This window comes from Passer domesticus, chromosome 9 (assembly GCF_036417665.1).
Source record: "Passer domesticus isolate bPasDom1 chromosome 9, bPasDom1.hap1, whole genome shotgun sequence".
NCBI lineage: Eukaryota > Metazoa > Chordata > Aves > Passeriformes > Passeridae > Passer > Passer domesticus.
Window position 1 is genome coordinate 43,881,238 of NC_087482.1, and position 24,051 is coordinate 43,905,288.

Consider the following 24,051-nt stretch of genomic DNA (forward strand, 5'->3'; position numbering starts at 1 on the left):
TCCATCCCTTGCTATGCAGCTGTGCTTTAAGGGATTTGTGTGTTTGGCTGGCAGGAGGAGTTTTCCCTGGAGGGTGTGATGGCAGTGGGCAGCTCCTGTGGCATTTAGTGGGTTTTCTACAAATTTGCTTAGGATTTAGGGCTTTCCAATTAAAAAAAACCCCAAAACCTTAAGTACTCAATTAGCAAAGCTCTCTGATGTAGGTTTGCTGTGGCAAACTTGAGGAAAAAGCTCACTCTTTTTGTTCCATTTCCACCTGCTCCCTTGGCTTTGGGAATTTTACAGTGATAATAAACATGAAAATGTACAATGAAGTTCTCACAGAGCAACATTTCACTGCAGATATAAATTCAGCTAAGAGCTTTCTTCTTACTTATTCATCTGTTTCTACATTCAGATTATAGTCAATTAAAAGAACAAACTTGATTGCAATAATTTTTTCTCACTTGACTTTAATATGCTTGTAATTTTTCTTGGATCATTGCCAAAGCTTATTTCAAATGGCAATTAGACATAAAAAATCATATTCAAGCCCTTTATTTTTTTTATCATCCATTTCTTGACAAGCTGCTAACAAGGATTTTCACCTGTAACTTTTTTTTTTTCTGGATTTTTTTTTCTGGAGCTCTTTGGTTTGGAGGGAACTAAAAAATGTTTCAAGATAAGAAAACGCTTGAAGATTAAAAAACTGTTTCAAGATAAAAAAAATGAAATCCTGGCAAATATCTATTTCAAACCTCACCATCCTTCACTTGAAAATTTGTATATATAGCAAAAAAAAAAAGACATGATTGTTGCTCCTGAGGTTGATTTGTGTAGATGAAGTGCTTGGAAATTTGATGTAATAGCCCCTCTCTCACCTAATCAAAGTGTTTTTCTGTGATCAATCAGATGCTACAAAACTTGTTGTTACTCCGAAGAACCCCCGAGTGCTGAAATCACATTCCATCTTATTGAAATGCCAGGCTGAGTATGATTCCCACTTGAAACACAGTTTTAAATTATCCTGGAGGAAGGATGGAGATGAGCTGCCAGTCAACAGCACGGAAGGTGGCAGGTGAGTGGGGAAGGAACAAAGCTGTTCTTGATCTCAGCTGGATAATCTGGTGTGGTGCTGGAGCTGGAGTTTCATTAAACATGAGCCTTAATAGCTTGAAATGCAAATTTATGTCTGCAAAGAATTCTTCATGACATATGTGAGTAGATCTGCATTTTACACACATCTAAATATAAATGCAGCAATGTGAATTTTGAGCCAAATGGGTTTGGGTTTATTAACTCTGTTACCCTCATAGCAGAATATAAAGTCATATATTAATATATACATAATATATATCTATATTTTTATGTATAATATAAATGTTGGCCCAACCCAAAACCACAACCCTGACCCCAGTGCAGGTTGTTTCTCCACTTCAGTGGAACCAGTATTTTCTTATAGTTTGCACTTACTTGGCCAAAACAAAGTCTTTGCAATGTTGAAGTGATGGTAAACAGGTTTCTGGGATTCTGCCATTAATCTTTCCTACATGTGAGTTTAGGATTTGTAGGCTGAATTTTGCCCTGTTTTTGGGTTTTCATTGACCTCAGGGGGCTGGAGCTCAGCCTTTATTCCACAGAGGAGTCCCTCAGGGGGAAATCAGATGTCTTTATTAATTACCACAGGAGAGAGATGATTTCCTAAATACTGGAGAGGCTGAAATTCCTGCTGAGCCCTCATAGGATGGTGAGGCAGTGCCATGGAAACTCCATGTCTGCCACGGAGCCCGTGGCCTTGGATTCTTGGCAGCTTCCCTGGTGCTTTGGACATGACACAAGTGCTCAGTTTCCCTCAGTCTTGCAAAAATTCCATCACAAACCCCATATATTTGTCTCATTAATGACGTGCCAAAATCCTATGGCCCAGACGCTCATCCAGCGCATCTCAATGTGCTTCTTTTCAGAGCAGGATTGACAGGCCAACCTCCAGCCACGGAGGCTAAATTGCCACAAAATACAACTAATACTCCTCAGCACAGTGTAGAGCAGGGCCACAATTACATTTTAATGTAGCAGGCCCAGTGTGCAGCTATTTAGTGAAAGTGCCAAGTTCTATTACGAACAATTTTTCAGGGAACAACGTCTGTGTGTCATACTCATCTTACATATTATTCTCATCCTTATTGCCACTTTTTTTTTCATTGCCCTGCAGGATAATTCTGGACAGGGATACCCTGTTCATATCCAGTGTTCTCCTGGAGGATCAGGGGGTTTACAGGTGCGTGGCCAGCACTGCCCTGGACACGGCCGAGGCCGAGGCGCAGCTGATCGTTCTGGGTAAGGTCGATTTTCCTGCTGCAACTCCTTGCAGCAGGAATTGCCACTGCTGCACTTCTTTGCTTCTTTTCACAGAGCCTCAATAACCCAGTTTCACAGAGCCTCTCACTCCTTAAGCTCAGCTGTGCTGTCCCTTATCTCTGGGAACGGCGATGCTGACACAAACTCGATTTATTTTCATTTTTGGTGTAGCAAGGTGAGGCAGCATTTTTGCCTCAGCTCAGCGGCTGCAGGAGTTGCCAGGCTGGAAGGTGTGAGAGCATACTAAGAATGGTTCTGCTGCTGCTTTAAATCCTTGGCCAGTCCTTCACAAGAATTGGATTGTTTTTTGAAGGCCATCAGGCCAATATTTGGATGTGCAGCTCCTCAGAAGATCAGTGGCTGGTTAAGCACCTAAAAGGAATTAATTATATCTGTGAACCTGAGCATGAATGATTGTCCAGGGGCAAAGAGAAGAGTCTGGACCCCCTGGGTCTGAAGCTTGGCCTTCTGAGAGCATCCTCACCACCTGCATCCCTCCCTGAAGCACCCCTTGGAATTAAGAGCATGAACTTGTGGAGTGCTGTGCACCCGTTGCACCCAAGGGCAGCAGCCAAAATTCTGCTCTGTGGTCACAATTTTGGCCAGCCTGGTCTAGGTGAAGGTGTCCCTGCCCATGGCAGGGGGCTGGAATTAGATAATCCTTAAGGTTCTTTCCAATCCAAGCCATTCTGTGATTTTATGATTCTTTGACAGCTTTGCGTCATTTTAATTACATTTATTTTGCTTCATTTTACATTTTTACTTATTGCTGGCAGTGATTGCAGCAAGAAATAAGTCAATCTGCCCTTCAAGATGTTTTTCCACTTTAAAGGAGTGATATTTTTCAGTAAATAGTAAATTAGGAAGATGCTGTGCACATTATTTATGGTGCTGTGTCCTTCAGTGCTGTATAATTCAAAATGTTTGTAGATTATTTGTTACTTCACTTATGAAAATTTCATAAAGCATTTTATTCCTTTTTAAAAAGGTGCTTTGCAGAAGAAAAACATTTTTGTGTTCTTTTTCCTTGTTCATTGCATATGAGTAGGGGCTTGGTGAATTAACAACATCTTACTTTCCAAGTGAAAAATTCAGGTTTTTGCAGTCAAGGACTGGTGGGCTCACTGAAGAACTAAATAAAGACATCAGAATAGGGGCAACTGAGAGTAAAATAAATATTTAATTGGAATAATTCTAAGTATTTGTTGTGTGTATAATGAAAGGTAGAGGGGTGAGAATATTTATGATGCACCATCACCATCTTTAAATTAATATATTAATTTAAACCAGCTGTACTCTGAGGATGGAGCAGCAACATGCCTTTCAATTAAACTGTGTTTTCCTGATATTTTCCCAGGTACAAGAGAAATAGGGAGAGAAATAAAAAGAAAATTTAAAAAAATCCGAACTTTTTAATTACTTGATGTACCCTGAGATAAAAACTCAGTGTTGGAATTTTTAAAAAATCAAAAATCAGTACGAACACAGTGAATTTTTTTCACAATGCCAAAGACAGTCATGGTGGTGGAAGTCACTGTTTTTTCTGTCAGAAATGGCATTGTCAGTCAAAAGTGTAGTTGGGACAGCATTATTTGAGCTGGCAGGTAGTGAATTTCCCAGTTCCCCATTAATGCAGATCCCATGGCTGGGATAATGAATGTTCTCCTTTCCCTCACACCCTCAAAGGCCAAGGTCAGTAACTGCCAGAGATGAGGCACCTCCTCCCACTCTGATTTGTCCCAGGGTAAATCCAAGAGATGCTTCCACAACATCCTGCCCAGAGCAGGGTCAGTACCCATTAGTGATTCAGCAGATCTTGGGGTTGATTTGGAAAGAAAAATCTGTTGTTGCAGACACAATAATGCAGGTAGGGGGATATGAATTCCAGAAGGAGTTTGTGTTTATAAGGGAAAAATCAGCACCAGAAGATTTGGGATCTTTCAGAGCAATTCCCACTTTCCACAATCTGTCTGTCTTGAAATCAGGAGGTGTTTCACCACCATCTTGCCTGACTGTGCTGTTCCAACCCTCTGGAAAATGCCAGGACAAACAGAAATACCTTGCTGTGCTCCTGACACTTGTTTATTTCTCAGATGTTCCTGACCCACCAGAAGACCTCCAGCTCTCGGAGAACCAAAACCGGAGCGTTCGACTCTCCTGGAAAGCTGGGGCGAGCCATAACAGCCCTGTTAATGGTAGGAAGGGGTTTCCAGCATAACTTTTTTAGGGCTTTTTAGAATTCTGGCACGTCCTGTTTGTCACAGGACACAAACCCTGCTGGTGGCCTGATTTAACAATTTTTGACTATGATAGTTCGTTTCTTGCAAGTTCATTTCCATCCGCGCTGTTCACGCTAAGTTGGACTTTTTATCTTTTTTCCTTCCTTTTTGTCCTTCTTCCTGCCCAGAATCAATTATAGAGTTTGAAGAGAACCACTGGGAGCCAGAGCTGTGGCAGGAGCTCATGAGAGTGCCAGGGAATGACACCACAGCCCTGCTGTCCCTGTCCCCGTACGTGAATTACCAGTTCCGCGTGGTGTCCGTCAACGCCGTGGGCAGGAGCCAGCCCAGCAAACCATCCCTGCGCTATGCGACCCCTCCAGCTGGTAAACCTGGCTCTGCTTTCCTAAATATTCATATTTTCAGTGCTTTTTTTTTGAATATCTGTGCCCTCCCATGCTCCAGAGGGTGTGAAGGAATCAGGGTTGCTTGCACTGCTCAGTGGCAGCCTCAGGGATTCTAAAAAAGTAAAATAAAGTAAGATAAAAAAGTAATGTAAGGTAAAAGTGTAGATCCTGTGGTGGGAATTACTCCCAGCTGGTTTGGTGGACTGGAATAACCCTCAGTAATTTTGGTGTGGCAGGTGACCATTTAAATTAACTAAAGTATTGCATTTGCAGAGGTAAAATCAGCTGCAGGATGTCTCGTGACAAGCCATATTCTGATATTTTAGATATTAATGAGATGGGAACCTTGCTGGGGTGAATTCTTCAGTGACTGGTAAAAAAGAGCAGCCCAGCAGTTGCACATCAAATGTCCAGGCATTGTTTTGAGCATTTGATGTGCAGTTAGAACAAATCTAAATTTTAATGACCCAACTTGCTGCTCTGCATAAAATGCCCGAGGATGCCAAAGGGAGGAGTCCATGCTGCTGAGTTTTCCTACACCTCCGGCACCTCACTCTGCTGATTTTCCTTTTGCAGACCTTCACAGACAAACAGTTCCTGGGGAAGGGCTGGGTTTACAGGGAGCCTTTCAGGAGCACTAAGCTTGTCAAAAATCTTCATTTACAGAACATTCACTGGGGCAGAAAATATTGTTTCCCTGAAAGTCATTTTAGAGGCCAACTGTTCAGTGCAACATTTGCATTCCTTGGCATTTTCTCTCTTTTTTTCCCCATTTGCACCAATTTCAGGTCCCTCTTCAGCTTTCCAGTTGTGTGTGCACCTCTAATGATGCACCTTCTGTTTGCTATCCCCACAGGGAGAAAAATCTCTTCCTCGTAATCCCCCCACATCTGGTGCTTTCAAATCCAAAAGTCACAGTTCCATGTTAGCTGGTGGCTCCAACCAGCAGGGACACTTAGGAGTCCAAACTGCATAAAAGACATGCTTGGGTCCCGTCAGCTTTGATGATCCAAGCCATTCATCTCATGAACGTTTTTGTTTAAGTGTCTGTCACTAATAGGGGAATTTCCCATCCTTTTTGGCATTTGAATGCTAAATGGGATGTGCAAACTAACCTTGTCACCTGTGTGGTTTCAGCTCCAGATAAAAACCCAGAGAACATCCGAGTTGAAGCCTCTGAACCCAATGAAATGGTGATGAAATGGGAGGTAAGGCATGATTAGCAAATCCGATAGGAACGATCCTTTATTCTTCTGAAAAATGAATTTGACTTAAATGTATTCTGGATTTTCAACCCCAGTATCGTTTTTATTTCAAAAGCTGTGTTTTATGTCTGACTTCACAGGATATTTAAAAAAATATGGAATTCTGTAAAGCATAGTGAGAATTTGCCAAAATTTGCTCTTCTCTGCTTCTTTTATGCAAGAAACTGCTTCAAATAATTGTGGTTTTACCCTGCTCTGCAATTAGAATTACCAGCCAGGCCCAGGGAGGGATTGGGTAGCTCATGGCTTCTGCCCTTCCAGCCTGGAAGTTTAAAAACGCCACAGATCCCTTGCCCAAGAGAATGTGAGCTTGAATTTTTACACCAAGAACTAAAGGAATGTGGATAAACCTCCGAAGCCTGTGATGTGCATCAAAGGAATTATGTAAAAGTCTTGAGGATGGTTTCCAGGCTTCAAATTTCCTGGGTTTTAAGCCTTGAGCTTCTGTGCCAGCAGTTGATTATGTATTCCTTCATTTAGCACAAATATCCACAACTGTGGAAGGAAGCAGGTTTTTGTTGAGACTGGAATTACACACAATTTGCATGAGATTTACTCCTCAATCTGCTGCTCCCAGAGAAGAACAACAAATGTTTCCCCCATGGGAAGTCATGGTTTGGGGTGGAATTGCATCCAAAAGGAAATGGCCCTCAAGATCCATGGGCTTGGATTTGAATGGGATTTTTAGCCCAGGGTCAGGGGAGACAATTCCGCCTCTCAGAAAAGGTTGGATTTGATCTTGGAGGTCTTTTCCAACTTTAATGAATCCATGAAATGCAGAGTTTTATTACCCAGTATGTTTACTGGGAAATACTGGGATGGCCAACACATCTTTGAGGACCAAGAACTTCATAATCACTGCTCAGACAGGGCAAAAGTGGAAGTGAAAGCTGAGCCTGAAAGGAGAGAATGGGATGGAAAGGCTTGGTTAAATCTTGTTGAATCATTAAAATGTTGTTAAACAGGATATTCATTTATTTATGGCATTTCCTGTGTGCTTTTCAGAGGAACTGCTGGGCACTGCACAGGCTATTTCTGACAGACAAAAGCTGCAGAATGATGTTAATCTGCCTATTTTGGATTAAGAGACCATCTGAGCTTTAGTGACTGGGATTTTCAGGCAAGGATTTGCAGCTTTAAGGGAGATCAAAATAAAAGTCAAGCAGTGCTGAAATTTAACTCTATACAAGAAATCAGTTTTTTAGGAGGAATTTTTTACTTCTCCAGCTTCTCTTGCAAATCCCATTCCCTGGGATCTTTGCTCTGGAGGTGATGCCTGTGAGAAAGCTGCCCAATCTCCCAATTCCTTTGCCTCAGACATCCCAAAGGTCCTCACAGCAGAGCAGATCAGTGGGATTATTTTGCAGATCCCCCAAATTTAGTCTCCCCGTGCATGAGGAACATCAAAGGGGAATAACTTTCTACTGGTATTTGATGCTATTTCCTGTCAGACCTCTTGGACACAAACCAGCTCTTATATCTTTCATATTTGCCTATATTTAAATATTATTAAAGGCAGCCTATGTGGTGGGAAACACCCACAGCTATTCCAGTGTTTAGCTTTTTCGGTAGGGCAGGTGATTATTTAACTTTCTTAATTAAAGTGGTGCATTTTCAGATAAATAAATTCAACTTGAGGATGTCTCATGACAAGCTATTGCTATACATCTCCTAATATTTTATAAATTTGTGTTAATCAGCTGGAAACCCTGTGGAGATGAATTCTTCAGCTGATTGGTAAAAGCAGAGTGGCCCAGCAGTTGCACATTAAATGTCCAGGCGTAATTTCAACCATTTGGTGTGTAGTTAGAACAAATCTAAATTTTAATGACCCAACTTGCTGTGCTACATAAAATTCTAGGATAAAATGCAAATTTTATCTCTGCTAAAAGGCACACACAGCCTTGTGCCAAACTGTGCAATTCAGTAGTGCTGAAGGCATGTGGTTTTACCTTGCACAGGAAAACCTGTGGCAAAACAAAATGTGATGTGTGTAGGATGCAGAAATACAGCTCCTAGCAATTAATCTGGATTTTAATCCAAGCCTTTCACCCTCCTTTCTCTTGAAGTCATGTTGTTGTTGTTCCAATCATCCTCAAATTAAAATGACAGCAAAACCTCAAAGCTTGGGGTTTTTGCCCCTTTTCTGTCTCAGTGTTGTAACGCACATTCCAAAACTGTTACCCTATTCGTCTAAGTTCTTCTAAGCCTCTGATGTTTACATTTTTGTAACGAAATTTCTTACGCACTTTATGTAAATAATTACTGTTTTTACATTCTTCCCTGGAGGAGGAGAAATTTGATAGACTGTTGTCTTGTCCAGTGTCATTGGAGAGGTGGCATTTTCATCCTGCAATCCACTGCCACTTTTGAAAATCTATAAATGTTGGAGTCAGAAAATAAACTTCCTTTCTTTTTACCTTGAAGGTTCCAGCATGCGTGTGTCATTTTATTTCATGTCCTAGAGCGACACTAAACCATCCCCGCTCCCCTCGGCTGCTGTTTTGTGATTACAACAAAGGCAGACAAGATTTCTTTTAACTTCTCCCCAGCCACTGAAGCCCTTGGAGAGGAACGGGCCGGGGCTGGAGTACAAGGTCAGCTGGAGGCAGCGGGGCGTGGAGGCGGACTGGAACGAGGAGCTGGTGAAGAAGCACTCCCTGAGCGTGCGGAACGTGCCCACCTTCGTGCCCTACGAGATCAAAGTCCAGGCCGTCAATAATTTAGGATCTGGCCCGGAACCAAACATCACCATTGGATATTCAGGAGAGGACTGTGAGTGGCAGGAATTTGCAAAAATGGGAGTTTCTTCTGTGCTGCAGAACGCTCGGGTGTGGAGTGATGGATTGGGCAGCCCAAAGCTGCTGGAGTGCCAGCGCTCAGCCTGATGGGCTCCATGAGGCATGGATGTGACCCGTGCTGGGTGCCTGGATGCCAGCCTGCTGGAGTGTGAGGGGTTTTTTTGGAAAGGTCACTTATTCTCTCATTAATCTCAGTTGCTGGCTTAGTCTGGGTACTTGTTTGAAGGCCACAGTCCATGAGAAGTCTCTGAAGTGTAGCAGCCGGGTTGTACTTGGTAGGAAAAAAATCTTTGTGTTCTCTGAGGCTTGACCCAACAGTTTAACGCTGTCAGAAGTTAAATAGTCTGACAATTAGGGACAAACTCGCAGGCACTGGGTGTTTGAGTGAATTTGCAGACAATGCCACATCCCCATGTGTGCTGATGTTGCCTTGTCCATGAGTCCCTGAAGAATGTGTCATCCTTTCCAGCCTGGGTTTCTGTCCCATGGCTTTCCATGGCTCCCAGGTGGAGTTTCAGTGCCGGAAATGGACTCACTGGAGGTCAGGCAGGAGAATCCCCACTGCCCACCAGAGGTGGGAGCAGGAAGTTCTGGTGGTGCAGAAGAGGTGGCAAATAGTGAGAACAAGAATAAAGAAACTCCACAGCATGTTTATTTTCTTTGTCTCTTTGTGATGAGTCTAATTTTGCATCTACCAGTGGAAAATCTTCCTCGCAATTCAGTTGTCAATGGATCAAGGCCTCCTTTTTTTCAGGCACTGTAATAGCTCTCTGTGTTATGCAGTGATTAAAATCCTACTGTTTAATGAGCTTAGTTGTAAAATGAAATTGATTATAAAAAAAACCTTTATGATTGCTTTCTTGAGTGCTATGTTAATCATTTTTTTATTCTTCTTACTGCTGTAAGCATTGCTTGAAACAGGAAATCATAAATACTGGTGTAGAAATTCATGTGTCCCAGTGCACATGTATCTCAACCCTCAGCAGAAAAATACAGAAAAATAATGTTTATTGGCCCATTCCACCCACTGGATGCAGGTGGAATGGCTTTTTGCTTGCCTGCAGTGAGACTGCATGAAGTGGCACAGCTGGAGCTGGAAAGCCAAGCCCTGGAGCTGTGAATAGTGTGAATCTGGGATTTGGAAGTGTTTTTAACACCTGGGACTTTTGTTTTTACAGTTCCAGATGCTGCTCCTTCCGGCGTGACGGTGGAGGTCGTGAACAGCACCCTGGTCAAAGTCTTCTGGTTTGGGATACCGAGGGACAGAGTTCGTGGGCACTTAAGAGGCTACAAGGTTACAAATCTCTCTATAAGTCTTTGCATACAGTTGAATAAATTATTATATGAGTCCCAGATTGCAATCTCTCATTTTTGGGAAGGTGTGAGAGATCATGATCATGCTCATCCCCATACAATATAATTTGTAATGGAAATCCCAATCTCCTCACAGGTCAACTGGTGGAAAACAAGAAGCATACTGGATGGAAAGAGGCATCACCCCGAGAAACACTTCCTGACATTTGTAGGGGACAGGAACTATGGGATGATTCCTGGCCTGGAGCCCTTCAGTGAATTCCGCTTGACAGTTTCGGCTTTCAACTCCAGAGGAGATGGCCCTGAGAGCTCCCCTGTGGTTTTTGAAACTCCAGAAGGAGGTAAGACAAGAGAAAAATAGGGGATGGAGCGACATAAATTGAAATTGTCCTTGGGACAAGGTGAGTTTATTCCCTTATTTAAGGTGATAATAAAAAGTCCACCATTTGTGGAGCACTTCACTCGAAAGGGGAGCTGTGGGTGTTGAGCTGCATTATATCCTCATTTAACAAGAATTTGTAGGGACAGACCTGTTCATTCTCCTCTGAAAGCTCATCCCTGTGTCTTCCAGTCCCTGAACAACCACGTTTTCTCAGGATCCTGAACTTTGACAAGGACTCAGTCACTTTGTCCTGGGGACTTCCCAAGAAAGCCAATGGCCACCTCACTGGCTACATTCTGCAGTACCAGATAAGTATGTGCCTTGTTTGCTTTGAGTTCACAATTGAAGCAGGATTAGTTAAGAAAAACTCCCAGGTGTGATGTGCACAGAGGGCAGGCTGCAGTTTTCCATGCAGTTTTTCCCATGGAAGCTCCCATTACTGCCATTCCCTGTCCCACATTTATGGGCTGATTCAATTATTTCATATTGGCAAATTACCCCTAATGTAGTGGCTAAAAAGACCCATAAATTGTAGGTGCATTTTACTGAAGTGAAGCTCATTTAATACAAAGTGAATTGTGATGAGAGCACTCTATGAAACCACATTAATGTGGATCTGCACATTATGTCAGGAAGTTTCTTCCCCCTAAGATGCTTCAGCAGAAACAAAGGACCACCTGAGTCATGGTGTTGAGTAATCACACTGAAAACAACCAAATACCAGGGGATTTCTTTCTTTCTTGCCTAGGAAAGAAATGAGAAACAAAGACAACCTCAGGCAAGACCCAGTACTTAGCCCAGGCTGCCACAACACCACTTGTGTGGTGTGGCAATAATTCAGTGTATTTCACACATTCTTTGAGGGTGGAAAAGGATGAGTCTGTGCCCTATTTATAAAAAAAAAATCACCCATGTACTTTACACTTCCCTCTGCTGGTAGCAGAACTGCTCAGATGCATTTGCATCCAGATCTTCCCTTTGGTTTTACTGATTATGGGCAGAGTGGATCTATTTACAGAATTCCAGACTGCTTCAGTTTGGTAGGGACCAGAGTCATCTTGGTATCCACAGCATAGGAGTGTGTCCAGATGGCTCTGGAATATCCCCAGTGGGGGAGACTCCACACTCTCTCTGTGTCTGTTCCAGTGCTCAGTCAATGCACAGGAGAAGTTCTTCCTCATGTCCAGGTGGAACTTCCTGGGCATCAGTTCCTGCCCATTGCTGGGCAACACCAAGCACAGCCTGGTCCATCTTCTGACACCTCCCTTCAGATATTTCTGTATATTTATAAAATCCTCTCTCAGTTTTCTCTCTGAGGAGCTCACAGCACACCAACCACCCTCTGAGCTGCTGGTAAAAGTTTGCAGATGTTTGGAAGCAAAGCATAGGAGCTTTCCATAGATATTTGCATAGATAAAAGGAGCAAGTCATAGATATTTAATGATCTGGGAGACAGTCCTTACCTCCCTCTCAGGCTGTGCATATGTGCAATCAGAGAGCTTTTCAAGAGCAGTGATAGCTCACTGAACCATTGGGAGATGGGCACAGAGGATATAAATCCCATTTTACACTGGCAGGAAGGGCACCTGCATTCACCCAGCCTTCCTCCTCCCTTCTCCCTGCCAAGTGCTCCCTCCTGGGGGTGCTCAGGACACATTTCTGTGGCTCTGACTTGTGGCATTCTCATTCTTATAAAAAATTCCTTCGCCCAGGATTTTCTCCTGGGAAGCTGAGAAGCCTCAGAGAAAAGGAAAACAATTCCAATCTCCTTTGCTTCTCCTGTGTTTTGCTCCTTTGGAATGGGTTTGGAGATTGTTTATCCAGAGGTGTTTGTTTGATTGGACTCTGCTGTGAGTTGTTTTGATTCGTTGGCTAATCAGAGCCAGGCTGTGTCGGGACTCTGGAGAGAGTGACCAGTTTTCATTATTATCTTTTTAGCCTTCTGTAAGTATCCTTTCTGTATTCTTTAGTTTAGTATAGTATAGTATACTAATATACTATGTTATATTCTTTAATATAACATAGTATCATAAAGTAATAAATTAGTCTTCTGAGAACATGGAGTCAGATGCATTATTCCTGCCTTGGGAATGTGGGGGCATTTCCCAGCAAATGCAGTCCTGACCCAGGTGCTCTTCCCTTGCAGTCAACGAGACGCACGAGGTGGGCGCCGTGAGCAACGTGAGCGTCGCCAACCGCTCGGCGCTGAGCTGGCGCCTGGCGGGGCTCAGCCCCAGCACCAAGTACAAGTTCTACATCAAAGCCTGCACGGCCAAGGGCTGCGGGAAGGCGGCCACCGAGGAGGGGCTGACGCTGGCCCAAGGCGGTAAGTTCACAAAATCCGCTCTGGCGCGGAGGAGCTCTGAGAAGAGCGGGAAAATGTTGTGTGTGGGTAGAACCTTACAGAATTAGGGCCTTGTTAAATCATGGCTCGGGCCTGCTGCTTTGGCTAAGTAGAAAAGGACTGTGGGAAAGTGATTCAACTGAATTTGAGGTAGGAAATCAAGTTATAGAACCATGATGTGCTCACGTCGTGGTTTATGGTGGTTGGTTGAATTACATTTGTTGTGCTTAAATGGAATGCAGCTGATAATGGCCTAACTGCTTTAAAAGGCCTGGTTTTTGCAGTAAAGAGCTCTCCGTTGCACCTGCCTGGGGACTCTGCATTACTCTGGTTTGTAACAGAAAAATCCATCGGGAATAATCCAGGCTTGACATTTCCTTTGTAATTAGGGGAAGTAAGTTTGTTTTCCTTGCCGTGAGAGCAGTCAATGGGCTTTTTAATGTGGCCATGGTGTTCTTCAGGGAAGCAGAGCTCATCTGTTTCATTTTGCTGTGCAGTCCTGTTTCTGTTCCCACCCATCAACTCCTTAAACCATGCTGGAATAAGTGAATTGCATTCAGGCACGAACAGAAAATTGAAGATGCAGATAATCTGTTCTCAGTAATACTGTAAAAACAAATCCTGCCCATGCATGAAGATGGGGGACTGCCAGCAACATTAGGGTCAGCTGTTTGACATGGAAAATCCAGATAAACATCACATTGACTGCATTTGTTCCATTATTTATGATTGTTTTATCAGAGACCAGGAGTAAGTGTTTGTGTGCCACTTACACCCTGTGCTGAAACACTGATGTTCAGTGATTTAGAGGAAAATCCCAAGCACTCTATGATAGCTCATCTTTCACTTTCAGCTGAAATGAAATAAAATGTACTGTGCTCAGCAAGTCTGAGAACTCCACAGTACTGAGGAGCAGCTCCTTGCTATTAATCAGAAACCATTGCTGTGCATTTACCCCAGGGAAGGAGAAAGAGAATGTGATAAGCAAAAGAGTCCTGACTGCATCATTTTTAGCAAAGATAACAGTGTGCAGCAATGTTGATGGAAAACAGAAAAATGGCCCATGCGCTGTTGAAATTCTAAGTTGCAGAATTCTTTTCAGTCACTGGTAAAACAGGAAAAATGTGGTTTAAACCTTCATGTCCTAGTTCCAGATCCAGTCAGGAACTCCCCTTTGTTTCCCAAGTAGTAAAACTCCTTCTCAACTATCTTTTGGCCTCCAGTCTCACTGTAGGACACCTGGTAGCAACTATTAATCACCATGATTTATTCCTCATTAAGAAAAGAAAAATATCTTTTTTTTTTCTAAGATAAAAATACCCCATTTCCCCCATTAGTTGCCTTTTCTGGCCTTCATTGGGCAACCAGAATAATGTGTTTTGACTCCTTGAAATAACCTTGTCATGGTTTAGAGATGTTGACATTCATTTTCTTCTCATTCTCTACTTTCCTAAACTCTGTTTCAGTGGTGGCAACACCTGATTCTTGTGAAATATTCTTCGACTAGAGCAGTGTAATTAATGAAAGCTGCAAGGGTTCAGTTCTATGATTTATGTGTGTTCCTTGCTGCTTCTCAAGCCACCCTAAATTAGGGCACTGCATCTGTCACTGAGATACTGTTAGAGTTCTGTGTCATTATTTGCTGCCTAAATTGTTCAGATATTTTTCACCTAAACATGATAGGCTGAAAAAAAAAGCTAAAAATCACTCTTTTCAGTGACCTCCTTGGGGTTTTAAGCTGCGGTTTGGGGAGCGAGGCAATTGTTCAAAATTAAAACAATCTCTCTTTTTGAAGGAGGGGAGTGATTTCAGAAGTCAAAGTTTATCATTTCAAATGACCCACGTAAATGACAGATATAAAATGTGGTGCCCTCTGAAATGAAACTCCGTGATGGAGCACTCCACGTTTCTTTGGGGGTTGATTCAGTGATTCTATAACCACTCTGTTCCAGTTTAATAATAAACCCATAAACCTCTCCTTGTTCATTTTAAGGCTTTGGAAACTTCCAGTGCTGCAATTCAGCCTTTGCCATGGGTATTTCAGAATTTCACAATGCAATCTGCCAGGAAAGTGAGATGTTGAGGTGGCAGCTCTGGAGTCATTCACTTTTTTTTTTTTTACTTATCTCCATCACTGCTGTTGTTTTAATTTATTTGCTGCTGTTATTTGAATTAGTTGAATTAGAAAGAAATTAGAAAGAAAATTAGAAAGAAAAGAGAATTTCCTTATTTAATATGTGTGAGGATTTGTGTAGCACCACTGAAAACAAATCTGTACAGGGAAAATAACTCAGAAATTAAACAGTTATAGGCAACCTATGATCTTTATCATTTCTGGATAAAATAATTCTTGAACCTGAGCAAAAGGGGATTTGGATTGTACTGTAAAATAAATAACAGCTTAATTTCTGTGGTTTCATTCCACAGAAGAAAGTATGTTGTCCTCAGAAAATGGCTGTAATCTCTGTCTTCATATTTTCAGGCAGCATGTCTTAAATGACCTCCAAACTAATTAATTTTCCCCTTGAAAATGTCAATTTCCCCAAGATCATTAGCCCTCAGAAACATAACACAAAATAATGTTCTTCCAGAAGTGAAAAGATTAATTTAATGTAGCAGCCCTTCTTTAACACAAAGCTCCTTTTCATCTTGTCACCAGTGTTGCTCGGGGATTACCAAACACATATTACATGTGGAGAATTATCATTGTGTGTCCAGAAATCCAAGCATTAATGAGAAATTCATCCACACGAAGCCACACAGTTGTGGGTTTATTCTCCAGAGAAGCCAGGAAATAAAAGTTCACCAATTTCATTATATTCCAGTGGTTGTTGGCATGTAATTCCCCAGGGCTTTTGGAAAATCTTAGGGACCAGAGTAACCATTTGGAACAAGACATGTGGGTTCAGTTCTCCTTTGCCATGGGCACAGTGGAAAAGGAATAATAAAATAGTTTTCCTATATGTAACCACTGGTGCTGTTAGCAGCAAACCCTATTTTTTAGCTCACAATCAAGAAAATCTAATTAAATCGGTGAAAATTTCTTGATCATCACCTCACCTATAAATTTTTCTCAATAAACTTTACATACAACAGGTTTGCTAATCTCTGTAGTGTAAAATAATCCAAATTTAACATGAATTACCACCTGCACTGAAAAGCCCTGAAAATGAAGGATACTTGTGCTGCATATTTATACATTTTTAACAGCCAGGCAGCAGGGGAAAATTAATGGAAGTTCAGCTTTGCATTTATTGCAGCAGATGTATTTAGACAGGTATGGTTATAAATTAAGATGCTGCCCACAATTAGTATTTAGCTCTCAGACTGCCAGGTTTTTGGTTTTTTTATATAAGTGTATTTTATAACAGATGTACTAACTTTTGGAGAACACTCTGGAAAATCTTCGGGGGTGGTTTCTATTGTTTTTCCCTTTATACCATAAGCTTCTATAAAAAATGTGTGTTCTGTTCTCCTCATAAATCTTGGAGCCCAGTAGGAATATTGCAAAATTGCAGTTCAGTGTTTAATGTTCATGCAAGTCCCATGGTGTGGCTGATAAATAGTGGGGGAAGATGAGAAGTACTGGTGATATGCCTTTATTACTAATGCTCCTTCTCCCTTATTGGAGATTAAAAACCCAACCCAACTGCTTTCAATTTTCTGCAGCTAATTCCTGCAGCTTTCTGGATGTTCCTGGCCTTCCACAATGTGGAACTTTGCCTTATCTGTGTATCTTTGCTTTTATTTTTCAGGAGGCCACACTTCTTTTTTTATTCCAGCCACCAAACCCACCCCCATTAGCAAATCTTTCTGCTCTGTGGGGCCCCTGTTGGCTGTGTCACACAGACCAGGAAGAAATGGCATGGAAAGAAACCTCATAATCACCCAGCACTGGACACCTGCTCTGAGTTTTAAAGGAAAAAAAGTGTTTTGGGATAGGAGATGCTAAGTGGAGAGCTGTTGGTAAATCCCCAATGCCAGGTTAGGCTGGGCTCATCCTCACCCCATGGTGTCCATCCCAGCCCTGAGCTGCTCCATGTGCCAGGGCAGCTGCAGCATCAGACAGAGCTGAGCAATGAGTGGAGAGAAAAAGGGATTTTTTTCAGCCATCTCACTTCCCTCTTTCTGCTTCTCTAAAGAGCTGATGGTTCAGAAAGAGTCTGGAATATGTAAGAGGCAGAGAAGGACTGGTAATGTTGGTTTAAGAATATGCACCACAAACCACCTGGCAGGAGCTCAAGGTTCAGAATTTGCTCCCCAGGAATTCAGGAGAAATTCTTCCTTAGGAGGCTGGTGGTGTGAACACTTTGGGTCGTGTAGTTCCCATGTCATGCACAAGTGTCATGTGGTATTTAACAGACATTGGGTTGAAGGTTTGTGCTCATTCCCGTTCCTTTATGGATAATATTCCCATTTTTCTGATGCCTTGATTTTAGAGCTTGTAATTAAAATGTACCTGTGGTATCCTGATGCCTAATTTTCGGTTTGATTAAAAACTATAGCTGGATTTCATATACTTCATTTAGCAAAAATTACCCATAGATGGATTAATTTATGCTAATGAGCTGTGCTTCAGTATCAGCAGTGTTTCAGCTGGATGTGTTCTCTCTGGTCCCAGTGGTCTGCTCATTTAACTGCTTATTGTAATACGTGGAGAGTTGCCTTAAAAACTTATCCTGAACTGCTGCTTTGACTCTGCTTGGATTTATCTTAATCTTTTTTTCTTTTTTTTCCCTTCAGCTGTCAACTCAGCCTTAATCTCCAGCAGCTTCTTGCTTTGCTTATTTACTAGTTGAAGTATTAATGAGCATTGTTCCCCTGTCAGTGCTAATTGGCCGAGTAGTTTTCAGATTATACTTTGTGCTCAAGCCTTAGTTTAGATGGCTTTGGACAAAACAGGCAAATCAGGCAACTGAGAACAATTCAAGAATTATTTTTATTAAGTTCATACCCCTCAAATTTCTCTCCTGCCATTGAGGACAGGGACACTCCCATGTTTTAAAAGATCCCTCCATGTCACACAGAGTTCTGAATTTGCTGAGTTCCTGTCCAGGCAGTGATTGTCAACTGCTGTAATGTCCTTTTTCCTGCTTTCCACAAAAGCTGTTCTGAAAAATCTCATTTAATGCCCACAGTCTGAATGCAGATGGGGTTACAGGAAGTGTTTTGCAAATAACAAGGTTCCATAACCAGAACTAGTGAAATTTACCTTTTCCTAATCAAATATTAAACTCATCAGCAACACTTAAATGCCTAAATATCCATTTACAGGCAAATTGTTGAGTTGTTTCTAAACCAGTGCTTTGTGCAGGCATTGTGTAATTTAAAAGGACACAGAAAATCACTGTCAGGAGAGCAGCAAGAAGAAATCCCACTATTAATTTTTTCTGGGAGACGTATAAGGATCCATATCCAGCTAACAAGCTGTCTGTGCTTCCCTGCTGAGTTCAGTTCAATGGGAGAAGCATCAAACCCCAGATTATCCATACAAAGCAAGCCCGTTTGCAAGTTGTAATTTTTTAAGCAGGCATTAGTTCAAGCAGATCCATAATCCCCCATCAATATTAACTTTCATCCTGGGAGATGTACAAACCCCTTCCTGAACATCAGGATTACTCCGGTCTGCCGTTGATTTCATCTGATGGAACATTAAAAATCAAACAGAGGGGAGTGTTTGGGGGTATTTTTTTTTTTGCTTTGGAAAATCAGATTGCCTGATGCCAAATGTTTACAATGACGTGTTTTATTTGTCTGTTATTTGTAACTGTGCATTTCCTAGGCTTCCTGTCCATGAATGCCATTAATCCCTGTGCCTTGAATGTGTGCATTCCGTAGGTAAAGGCAGCGGCAGGATTTCAGACGCAGTAAAGCCCACCCCAAAGTTTCAGCCCAGCGAGGCCCTTGAGCCTGGCACTGAGTACACAATCCGCCTAGTGACTAAGAACTGGGTGGATAACAATAGCATTTTTGAAGATGTAATTGAGACCAGGGGGAGAGGTGAGACACGAAGCCCTTCGAGGTGCTGAACGTTTGTTTTTCCATGTGAATCGATGCCGAGGTTCCTGTGCAGTGTGAGTGTCCCAAACTCATCGTTCCGTGCTGTGGGCTTGAGGTTGGCCCTTTGCAGTTGAATCCCATGGCAGCACAAACACACCCCAGGTTCTCGGCTGAGCCCTGTGCTTTACAACAGCCTGGAACAATCCCAAACCTTCATAAACCTGTGCAATGTGAGAGGGCAGCTGGGACAAAACCCTTAAGTGGCCAGTTTGGTGATTCACGTGTACTGGGGGCACTTTTACCTCTCTGTCTTTTCGCAAAACTGCTTTTGCATGAGAGGCTTAACAACTCTGTGCTCAGCTTTCCTGTGTGGTGCTAATCCTGTGAGTCAACTGCTCTCTCAGAGCCACCTTGCCAAGTGTCTGTGTTGTCCCTGTCACCCACGCTCCCCTCCAGTCCCAAATGTCACGCTCTGGACACTCCTGCCTCGCGTTGAACCTGAGCACCATCAGTAGCCATAGACTGATTCCATTAAGGTCCAGAGAGGAACGTGATGTGTTGGTGTTTTCGTGGGGTGCTGCCCTTTCCCTCTGATTAATTCTCTGCCTTTTTGCTCCTCTCCCGTCTCCCCAAGCCTACGCTGGCATTTACGAGGGGATTTCCACCCAGGGCTGGTTCATCGGGCTGATGTGCGCCATCGCCTTGCTCACCCTGCTGCTGCTGACAATTTGCTTTGTCAGAAGAAATAAAGGAGGCAAATATTCAGGTAAATGGATTGATTGTCCTTTCCCTCTGTTCACGTGTTAATGACCAACATCCTTCAGAGGTTTCTCTCTGGGGGCCGCAAGGCGCGAGCACAAACATCCAATTAGGATTTGTAGCTTTTGATAAATATCCACGGAAGGGATTTTAATGAATGTAAGTGGAGCTGTGTGCTGATCACAGAGCCTGCAAAGGCCTTTCCTAGCACTCCTGAAATATTCCAGCATTTAATCCAGCAAAGTCCTTGCTGGCAGGACTCCCTGCCCACTTTCCACCTGGGAACTGCTGCTGGACACATGGACAGAACTTTCACAAGCACCTTAACAGTGGAATATTTTGCCAAAAATTACCTCTGTCGCTATCCAAGCAGTGAGTAAGGATTTAGGTAAATGTATTGAAGTAGAAATCTGGTTACCCAGAGAGGTGATGGATGCTCCATCTCTGAACACATTCAGTGCCAGGTTGGACGGGGTTTGGAGCACCCTGGGACAGTGGAAGGTGTCCCTGGTGGAACTGGATGGGATTAAAGTTCCCTTCCAACCCAAACCATTCCATGATTCTATAAATACTCATCATAAATTAGGGAATGGTCCCAAACTCTTGGAAGCTCACAGGTTGTGTCCAGCCAGCTCCAGGCCAGGCTGGAGGTGAGTGCAGATGGTTTTCCCGTTGCCCCTGGGAAAAGAAAAATCCATGGCAGAACACAAACAGAGATCTGTCCTTTATTTTATTTGCACAGTGAAAGAAAAAGAAGATTTGCATCCAGATCCTGAAGCTCAATCAATAAAAGATGAAATCTTTGGGGAATATAGGTAAATAGGACGTGCTTTCACAAGCCTTTGTGTTTCTTGGGGTTTTGTTTGTTTCCAAATGCCATCATTATTCGGGACATTTTTATGGCTTGCAATTAATGCTGTTTTTCATTTTCAAAGCAAACCTCATAGGAGTGGATAAGAGTAGGAATGTAAAGGTATATCCAGTATATTTCAATCCATCCAAGCTGGGATATAAGGAAATGCTGATGTATTGGTGCTTATTTTTCACTTTTTTTTTTTTTTTTTTAATTAGCATTATTAGCATTGTATGAATAATGTAAATATATATGGTAATCTGGGGTGCTGCTGAAAAGTCCACTGAAGTCAGTGCATTTCATGTCTTCAGTGGGTTTTTGAAACTCAGACCCAAATAATGTAATATGGGGGATTTTGGGGAAGAAAACAAAGAAAACTTTGGAATATAGTAAAAAATATTAAAAAAACCAAACATCTCTCTACAGAAATCCCTGTAGGAGAATTGAAATACTTTGGCTGCTTTAAAATAACTATAACTTCTAGCAATATGTAATTGTGATATGAAGTAAAATACATAATTATAAGAACCATGCTGGAAAACTGGTGTTGCTGCCCTTAAGGGCATAAAACTGCTGTTGAAATCCCACTTATATATACTACATTATTTGTACTGGAGTAGGGCTTTTTTTTCTGCATAATTTCATCTTTATTTAATTTTTAATGCTTTCTAATGGGACAAATATTTAGAAAGGTAAGAAAGTCCTGAGGTTAATAACTTTGACCCCCTCCTTTCCCCCTGAAATCCAGACTTGTCTTTTTTCTGAGGAGAAATGCCCTGTGCAGAAAAGTGGTGATTTTTTTCTGTTGTTTATGCACATATTGAGTCCATCCTGAGGAAATGAAGCTCAGGTTCATTTCTCTGTCCCTCCTTAGATAAAATTGCCAAAGATTTGACACTGAGTTGGCATTAGCAGCAATGTCTCTATTTGAGTAATGATGTCCCTAATCCAGAGGTGTAATTTAATTTTTTTTAATATAATCTTTTAATATTTTCCCAATCCCCCCAAATGTCATGTTCTTGTTCCTCTTCTGTAGTGCCATTGGGAGGAATGGCCAGCAAAATTCCCCTTTTTTTCCCAGAATTTTTGTTGTGGGCCTGCCCTTTTTCATGGAATTTTGACTGAATAGAGTCTGCAGCTGCAGACATTCATTCTGCTTTGGTTTTTTCCCAGTTCTTCCCCTTTTTCCTGGAATTTTCACTGGACAGAGGCTGCAGATGCAGACGTTGATTCTGCTTTGTTTTTTCCCCAGTTCCTCCCTCTTAGTAAGGTCAAACTCCAGTGAGATAAACTCTAGCAAAATGAAATAACAGCAGAAAAAAGGGGAAAAAGCACCTTTATTGGTCATTTAAACTCAAAGAGATGTTCCCAAAGCAGTGAGATGTGACCCACTGAAGTGATATCACTTCATCCACACACCTCAAAAGGAAAATTAAATAAATAGGCCCTGAATATTGTCCAGTGTTTTGTAAAATGAAAAGTGTCTCTCTGTGAGGTTCCAAATATTTGACATCAGCCCTGGTGGCTGGAACAGACCCTTCCAATCCTTTCCAGCATTCCCTTTTCCTTCCCCCTCCCTCTCTGTCCATTCTGTCTGCCCAAGGCAAAAATGGGGAAAAAAACCCCAAATAGGTGGGTATTGATAATTCCCATTAACCAATAAATTTGTTGGAATCGTGACAAAATCCCGTGTGGGGGAGCTCAGGTGTGTGAGGAGCAGGGCAGGACTCAGAGGTCAGCTCATCCTCACTGCACCACCCAGGTGTCCCTCAGTTTCCCCTTCCCCAGGCACGAGCAGTGTCCCTCGAGCAGTGCAAGGCAGATTTTTGGAAAGGCATCTCTTTATTTTGTAGTGACAGCGATGAAAAGCCGCTGAAAGGCAGCCTCCAGTCACTTAACGGGGACATTAAAGCCACTGGAAGTGCTGATAGTCTGGTAGATTATGGAGAAGGGGAGCATGGCATGTTCAATGAAGATGGTTCATTTATTGGAGCTTATTCTGGATCTAAGGAAAAAGGATCAGTGGAAAGCACTGGGAGCTCTACGGCGACTTTTCCTCTCCACGCCTAAAATTGGTGTTTAATTGTGGTGTTCATCCTGGTCAGCTCCCCACAGTCACCTCGTGTGCTGGGGAGCAGGGTGCCAGTTGAGCCAGTCAGGAAACTCCTGACATCCAGGTAAAACAAAAACGAGTCACTGCCACTAAAAGATGATTTTTCCATCCTTATTTCTGTGTGTTTTCTTCTGAATAAAACAGAGTAATTCTTTTTTCTACACGATGTGTTAGTCTGAGCAAACCAGAGTTTGCTCTGGTGGTACATCTGTGTCCTTGCCTGCTGCTCCAGGTGTTTCTTAGGCTTGGAATATGTTTCTCTGTGTAGTATTTTTGCCCTGTATGGCTGTGTGTGTGTGTAAAATTCCCTCATGGCCTTGGTTACAACCTCGAGGTTACAGCACCAACAAAACCAGGTTACTCTGCAAAGTGACACAACGAGGAAAATTAGAATTTAAAATACCAGAGAAATATATTCTATATATTGTATAATTTTTTCCTAAAGAATTAAACCCCTTTGTGTATGATATTAAAAAAAACAAACTGTTTTAGTGGTTACAGCTGACGTCAATTCCAATACTTAGAAATGCAGCTTTACCCACAGGAGAGTGTGGGTGAAGCTGCTGCCCAGTAGCTGGCACTATTTCCTTAAATAAGTTAAGCTGCAGCTCTTTCCTGTGGCAAGGCAAAACAGGGTTCCCATCCACCATCACTCGAAATATTTTTAATTTTTCCCAGCTTCAAGCTGCATTTCTAAGCAAACTCCTTGGTGTCTGTCTCATATCTGTATATTTGTGAGCTAGCCAACATTTCATGGAGACGTTGTACATATGATATTAATATTGACACAAGTCCAGAGCAGCCTGGTTTTATTTTGAACTGAGACATGTTGCTAGCATGGGTCTGTATAGCTGTGTAGGAATGAGTAGATTTGCTTCTCAATATGGATTTGGACCAGCAAAATTAGTTTCCAGAAGGAATTGTGTGTATAGGAATCATCCAAACCTCTCATCATTCAAGCAACACCTAAACTAGACCTACCTGAATTTCAAGAATTCATTTATTTTCAGCCTATTCACTGTTAAATAAAAAAAAACAAAAGCAAAGAGAAAATATTCTGGTAGAGTTTGTTTTCCTATTTTGTTGACTGAATGCTGGTTTAAATCTGGTTCTTTGCCTCTCCAACACTAACTCAGCCGAGCTGTACAGCACATTTTTTTGGTCTTTTTGTATTGGAATCTCCTGAATCTCTTTTTAACAGCATTTGTATTTTTGAATCTGCTTGTTTGAGTAGAGCATCAGCGTGGCTTCATTTCT

General features: G+C 42.1%; 1 protein-coding gene across 14 annotated transcripts in view; it reads left to right on the forward strand.

Moving 5' to 3' along the window:
- Positions 1 to 23,847, forward strand: part of CHL1 (cell adhesion molecule L1 like) — a 122,365-nt gene extending 98,518 nt beyond the window's left edge. For 11 of the 14 annotated variants that reach the window (XM_064433099.1, XM_064433098.1, XM_064433096.1 and 8 more), the window contains 14 exons: positions 892 to 1,057; positions 2,192 to 2,316; positions 4,431 to 4,532; positions 4,745 to 4,942; positions 6,101 to 6,171; positions 8,781 to 9,003; positions 10,208 to 10,323; positions 10,480 to 10,684; positions 10,915 to 11,037; positions 12,872 to 13,051; positions 18,908 to 19,069; positions 19,704 to 19,835; positions 20,571 to 20,643; positions 22,535 to 23,847. In XM_064433099.1, coding sequence (XP_064289169.1) covers positions 892 to 1,057; positions 2,192 to 2,316; positions 4,431 to 4,532; positions 4,745 to 4,942; positions 6,101 to 6,171; positions 8,781 to 9,003; positions 10,208 to 10,323; positions 10,480 to 10,684; positions 10,915 to 11,037; positions 12,872 to 13,051; positions 18,908 to 19,069; positions 19,704 to 19,835; positions 20,571 to 20,643; positions 22,535 to 22,751 — 2,093 coding nt within the window. In that variant the 3' untranslated portion in view covers positions 22,752 to 23,847. Of the gene's footprint in view, positions 1 to 891; positions 1,058 to 2,191; positions 2,317 to 4,430; positions 4,533 to 4,744; positions 4,943 to 6,100; positions 6,172 to 8,780; positions 9,004 to 10,207; positions 10,324 to 10,479; positions 10,685 to 10,914; positions 11,038 to 12,871; positions 13,052 to 18,907; positions 19,070 to 19,703; positions 19,836 to 20,570; positions 21,374 to 22,534 lie in introns of all 14 variants that reach the window. The other 3 variants (XR_010368756.1, XM_064433109.1, XM_064433110.1) reach the window with 3 other exon arrangements.
- Positions 23,848 to 24,051: the final 204 nt, after the last annotated feature.